The sequence below is a fragment of the Canis lupus genome, chromosome 14 (assembly GCF_011100685.1).
Source record: "Canis lupus familiaris isolate Mischka breed German Shepherd chromosome 14, alternate assembly UU_Cfam_GSD_1.0, whole genome shotgun sequence".
In the NCBI taxonomy this organism is placed as follows: domain Eukaryota; kingdom Metazoa; phylum Chordata; class Mammalia; order Carnivora; family Canidae; genus Canis; species Canis lupus.
The window spans coordinates 20,638,022-20,644,021 of record NC_049235.1 but is presented as its reverse complement, the minus strand read 5'-3'; the positions used below and the strand labels follow the sequence as shown (position 1 = coordinate 20,644,021).

At 46.2% G+C, this 6,000-nt stretch overlaps 1 protein-coding gene and 1 pseudogene across 1 annotated transcript in view; one reads left to right on the top strand and one right to left on the bottom strand.

The window, feature by feature from the left end:
- Positions 1 to 562: 562 nt before the first annotated feature.
- On the bottom strand, positions 563 to 801 carry LOC100688314 (annotated as a pseudogene).
- A 2,717-nt stretch (positions 802 to 3,518) lies between these two features.
- PON2 (paraoxonase 2) overlaps positions 3,519 to 6,000 on the top strand; it is a 28,040-nt gene continuing 25,558 nt past the window's right edge. Inside the window, 1 exon segment of the mRNA NM_001003205.2 lies at positions 3,519 to 3,623. Coding sequence (NP_001003205.2) covers positions 3,550 to 3,623 — 74 coding nt within the window. The 5' untranslated portion in view covers positions 3,519 to 3,549.

Here is a 6,000-nt window from a genome sequence, read left to right as displayed (position 1 = left end):
CCCGCATGGTTCATTTGTAGGTAAGTGGAAACATTATTGCTGTTAGACAAGAAACATGCATGTATTTCCTAGAATGGGTGAAATGTGTCTTTACTTTTTTCCATAGAGTTCAGGCCATACAGAGTCAGCTTCTGAAGAAGATTGAAAGTTTTTGTCTCTGGTCTTGCCAACTTTTCTCTGTCCCATTGTTTTCTACCCCTCTGTCCTCTCTCTCCAGGGTCCTACTGCTCCTGGAAGAAAGGGAGCAAATCCTACAGCCCTCTGTAGAAATAGGCTTGGGTCTAGTGGGAATATATGGGCACTCTTTTTGACTTTCAGTATTACCTTACAATTTATTTATCCATATGTCATAGCAATTGGGTCATGCCTTGACCCAATTGAATAAGCTTACTTATTTTATTTTATTTTATTTTATTTTATTTTATTTTATTTTATTTTAATTTTATGGTCGCACATCTGCCTTTATTGGGAGCAGCAGGTGGGACACTTCCAGCAATAGTAAAAAAATTAATTTACAAAAGCAGGGGTTCAGTGAAGCCACCTGGTTGGGACCCTTGGGAGCTCATATGTAGATGCCAACCCAGAGCAGCAGAAAGAGGACTCCAAAGCCCATGAAGACTGAGGCCACCAAGGAGATGAGGAGCTCTTTGTAGATATCCCGAGTATACTTGGTGGAGGTGACCTCATAAATGAAGAACCAGGCGGTAAAGAACATGCCAGTTGCCAATAGCACTCCGTCAGATGGGGGAAGACGGCAGGGTTCACTGGGCTGGTATATCGGCTCATGGCCTTGAGCTCCATTCCGCCAGGTCATCCACCGCTCTGCCACCGGAATAACATGTTGGCAGGAGCTGCTTACTCATTTTAAACTTGAGTTCCATTATGAACCACAAATTATATTGTATTTTGTACTGGGGTGTTTTTGATCTCTACAAAAAGTGAGTTCATAGTGTTCAACCTAATCACCAAAGAATGATAATTTGTTAACTATAAATATTAAAATGTGTTTGTACAACTATTTTTCTGTTACTGTATTTTTACATTTTTTAACATATTTGGATTCTCAAAAAGATGACTTGGGTTGGAAGTAGATCTCCTTTGCTCTATGAGAAGCCATAGAGTAGAGCCATCTATAAAGCAATACTTTCTTTTACTAACAATAATTATTCTTTATAATATCTCCTCAATGTATTTTTGTGTTAAAAGATCTGCCCCCCCCTTTTAAAAGAAAGGTAAGGAGAGAGAGAAAAATAAAAGGCATACTGAGGGGATCACACAGTATATAAAATGACAATAATCATGAGCCACCTATTTCACAAATTACCGGGGACATTACACATGATAATAGAGGCAAAGAACTTTAAAGAGTTAAAAGTACAATCATGAAAGGCAGTCCACTTACAGTGTGCTCCAAAGACCATTTTCAATCTGTGAACTCTTTGTTTCTGGTCCATGGTGAGATAAATATGAAAATTTGAAAGCAAGCATTTAGAAACTGTTATAGAAATTTGACAAAGTAATTTTATGTCTGTTGAATCAAATAATAAAAGATTTGGGCTTGTATTCTGTATGTCTGATTTTTTACTTCATTTCTAGTAATTATTTTCATTGTACTTCACAAAGGCAAAGAAAAACCTGTCCTTCACTACACATAGTTTGAGAAGCATTGATAAAAGGTATTATTATTTCTGATTTTACTTAAGAACCATTAAATTTCTAATTATAAACTAGTTACATGTCATTATTTGAGAAACACTGTTTCATACCAAGTGTAAAGAGTTGCCAGCATACAAACAAGTCCAGAACAAGTTTGTTTTGTGTTGGGTAACTTGGTATTTAAGAGTTAGAAACCATTTATCCCACGAAATAACATAAACCTGAGGTTATGCTCTCAGTGTAGCCCAGAAATCCCAGTTATCTCAAAAAATCGCTAAACTATACTATAGAATTTGATAACAGGTATATACTGTAGCCTTCAATAACCTGTCTTCTCCCTCTTCCTACAATGAAAAAGATAAACTTCTGATTTCCAAATCAGAAAATCTCTCCCTTCCCCATCTGCCTTGAGAAATGGTGATTCCTAGCCCTAGCAGGATCAATGGTGGGGATAGAGTAAGAAGGGGGCTACTTCTGCAGAAACTGTTTCAGAAGCAACACTAAGGAAAAAAGAATGGAGTTATAGTACTCTTCACACGAGTGACTAGGGAATTAGGAGATGGAGCTTGAGGCAACTCACTGGTTATGTTAATAACGTGAAACTAAAGTTTCTCCAAGATTCTCTGAGATTATGTTGGTTTTGCTGACCTTGAAAGCCCTGGTTCTTTACCACAAACACCTCCGCCCTACACTCCGGGGTGTTCTCCCCTTGGTGGCCCAGCACCAAATCGGGTCTAGGCTTCATCCTGAATTGAGATTTGTCCCTGCCAGAGGGACCATGACACAGAAAGATTCTTTCAAAAGACAGCTGTTTATCTCTCTACCATTCAGCATAACCTAATATCCCTTAGGACTGAATCGGAGATACACACAGAAGCAAAGGGATGTGTTTTTGGCAAGCGGGGCAGAGAAGGGGGAGGGGGATGAGAAACTAGAATCTGCTTTTATTTACTGATGTTTGTTGAAAACTGGCAATTGTCATGCCTCCGGGGTGGCAAATAAATACTGTGAACCAGCAGAAGCTTATTTCTGACATACTCATTTGTTGTAACTGTCTCAATCTTAATGACTTAGCTTTCCCCTCTTAAAGCTTTTTTTTTTTTTAAAGGTTTCACTCATTTATTCATGAAAGACACAGAGAGAGAGAGAGAGAGAGAGAGAGAGAAGGAGAGGCAGAGACACAGGCAGAGGGAGAAGCAGGCTCCATGCAGGGAGCCCGACGTGGGACTCGATCCCGGGTCTCCAGGATCAGGCCCTGGGCCTAAGGCAGGCGCTAAACCGCTGAGTCACCCGGGCTGCCCTTTTTTTCTTTCTTTATTCATGTTATGGCTTGTTATGGCTTGTTATGGCTTGTCATGTTATGGTTGAAGTAAAAGAAAACAACCCCCCCTGCTCTTATTCCCATGAGCTGAGCTGAGATCAAAAATAGGGTCTCCGTCTTGAGGCCTCTGGTCTGGAGGCAGCCTTCCGGGGAGCAGAGCGTCTACACCTTGTTCCATACGGTAGCTGGTTCCAACCTGAGTTATTTACAAGAGAGAATCCGGAATCTTTTCCTGTAGCGAAAAAGAGTCTCGGAAACTTTATCTAGAAGTTTCTTCCAGGCCCAGGGAGCGGGACGGTCGGTGGCGACGAGGAGGGGCAGGCTCCGCGGGCTGCTGGCGGCTCCGGGGGGCGCCCGTCGGGGCGAGGAGGGGAAGGGTCCAGGTGCGCGCCCCGCCCGAGCCTCCGCGGGGCGTCCGGGGCCGGCGCCGGGGCGAGCCGCGGTGACAAAGGCCAAGGGCCGGGCCGGGGGCGGGGCCGGGGCGGAGCGCGGCCCGAGCGGGGAGGCGGGCGCGGCGCGCAGGGCTCCCCGACCCGCGCCAGCGAGGCGGAGGCGGCGCCGGCTCCCGCGCCATGGGGCGGCTGCTGGCCGTGGGCTTGCTGGGGCTAGCGCTGGCGCTCCTGGGCGAGAGGCTCCTGGCGCTCAGGTAGGTGGGGGGCCCCGAGCCGTCTGCGCGCGGCCCGGCCGGGGCGCGGGGCGCGGGGCGCGGGGGCGGAGGAGGGGGCGGGCTCCCCGAGCGGCCCCCGCCCCGGGGCCCCCAGGCCCGGCCGGCCCGGGCTGCGGGGGAGGGCGCAGGCCGTGCCGGGAATCTGGAGCTGCGGGCGGGGAGCCCCGAGTGCTGGCAGCGCCGCGGCTCGGCGCACACCTGGCCCCCGCGCCCGGCTCCCGGCCGCGCCCCGCACCGGGTGGGCCCGCGCCGCAGACTTCCCGGGAAGCGGAGGCGCCTTTGCAGCCTCGCAGAGTTCTTTTCCGCCCGGTTGGACCAGCGGGTGCTTTGCAGTTGCAAACCCGGCGCTTCAGCTTTGTTAGCAAAACTAGTATTACTCATGCACCGAACCTTTAATTGTAAAGATTTGTTTCAGATCTTGGGTGCTGCTGTGCTTCTCTTTGCTGCCCAGACCGGTCGCCGTCGTTAATAAAGCTGCTCACCATCCCTTCCCCCGCGTAGTTGGAGAAACTTTTCAACTTTCTAATCTTGGCGCTGTGGAGATCGAAGTGACTCGAGATCCTCAGCTACTGTTCTTACATCACTTCCTTATTTATGGCCACTCGGGAACCCTGGGGCCAGAATGACAGACAGCATGAGCCTGGTCCATCTCCCAGTTTAATTGTGATGAAAACCGCGGATGGGTGGACATCAGAGTTTCTAAATTAACCAACTCAAATTTTAGAAGCCTCCTGCAAAAGGATTCTAGAAGTAGTGAGCACCTTCTCTGTATGGTGTGCCCTCCTAGACCCCTGTAATGGAGTGAGGCACAGTCCTTAATCTCTGAGTTCACTCTATGCCAGGGGAGGAGAGAAATAAAACAAATATATCCATTAGGATGTCCAGACCAGGGACAAACCAACCCCTACAGGCTTAAGGGGGAAAGATTCCAGCCCCTGAAGGTGGCGTTCAGGAGAAAGACACTATTTGACGTTAGCCTTGAAGGATCAGTGAAACACATATGGGGTCATTCCAGATGAAAAATGCAGCCCCAGCAGAGGGGGAAAGGTGGGGAAGTTTGGAGACTAGCTGTAGACCAGCTTGAGGGGAGCGTAAAGTTAAGGGATGAGAAGAGTCAGGGTTGGGGAAAAGGTGGGTCTTGAGGTGGTTAATTAGGAGTTCAAGAATTGGGGCCTGCTTTGATAGGCAAGGCAGAACTATTGATGTTTGTGTATGTGTGTTTAAGTAGGAATCATATAAAATACAATCAGTTGCTGTGCTATAAAGCAGAATTAATTGCACTGCTGTAGAGATGAAGCTGGAAGGACGGATTGGAAGAGAGCAGTAGTTCTCCATCCTGGCTGTTCCTTAGCATCTCCTGGTGGGCTGATGTCTGGGCTGGACCCCTAGAGATTTGTATCCAGCTGGTCTGTGTGGGGCCCTGGGGATGAGTGTTTTTTATTTTAAAAAATCCTCCTTATAATTGTAATACGCAGTTACAATTGAGAAGTAGTAGAACAGAGAGTGAATAGACGTGGGGAAACTTGTTAAGGTAGTTGCAGTAGTTTGGAGAGAATAGCAGGACAGGGGCCCACACTCTGGAGCCTCACTGAGAAAGGGGGACATCAAAGGTGATACCAGGGCTTCTGTCTCTACTGTCCTGGAGCTGGAGCTTCATCTGCTGATAGAGGGATGCAAGTAGGAGGAACACATGTGGTGGAGGAAGGATTGCTAACTGGTAGAAAATGGACATGTTGACCTTAATTTTCCTGTTACGTAAATACCCAAACCTGCTCTGCAGAACGTTCTTGAGATGGATGATTTCGTACGACTGTCCAACTTTCAGTTTCAAAGGTGATACCGCTAAAATGTACAAGCTCATTAAACTTCCCTAAAGTCCAAACCACCCGTGTTCCCACAAGTTGAAGTTTTCCCAAATAATGGTTTCTTCTTCTTAATAATCTTCAAGTTTTAAACTTAAGTCCCTTTAAATGGTAATTGTAGTTACAAACCCAAGAAAAAGTAAATAAGGCTTATTTACATAGAATGTACCTTATAGGTAATTCACAATTTAATGCGTCTTTTCTTTATAAAGATTTGACCGCAATACATTTTACTGAGCAGTGACTTTCTAGGTCACTAGATCTAACTTCATTGGATAGTTGGAGTCCCAAATCAGTTGATGTGAGAACATTAGGATATGTGATAGGTGGCTAGATGCAGCAAACAAAAATGCAGGATGCCCAGTTAAATGCGAATTTCAGATAACCAACAAATCATTTTGTTGTATAAGCATATCCCATTGCAATATTGGGGCATAATTGTACTAAAATATCATTCTTTATTTGAAATTCAAATTTTGGCGTCTTGTATTTTA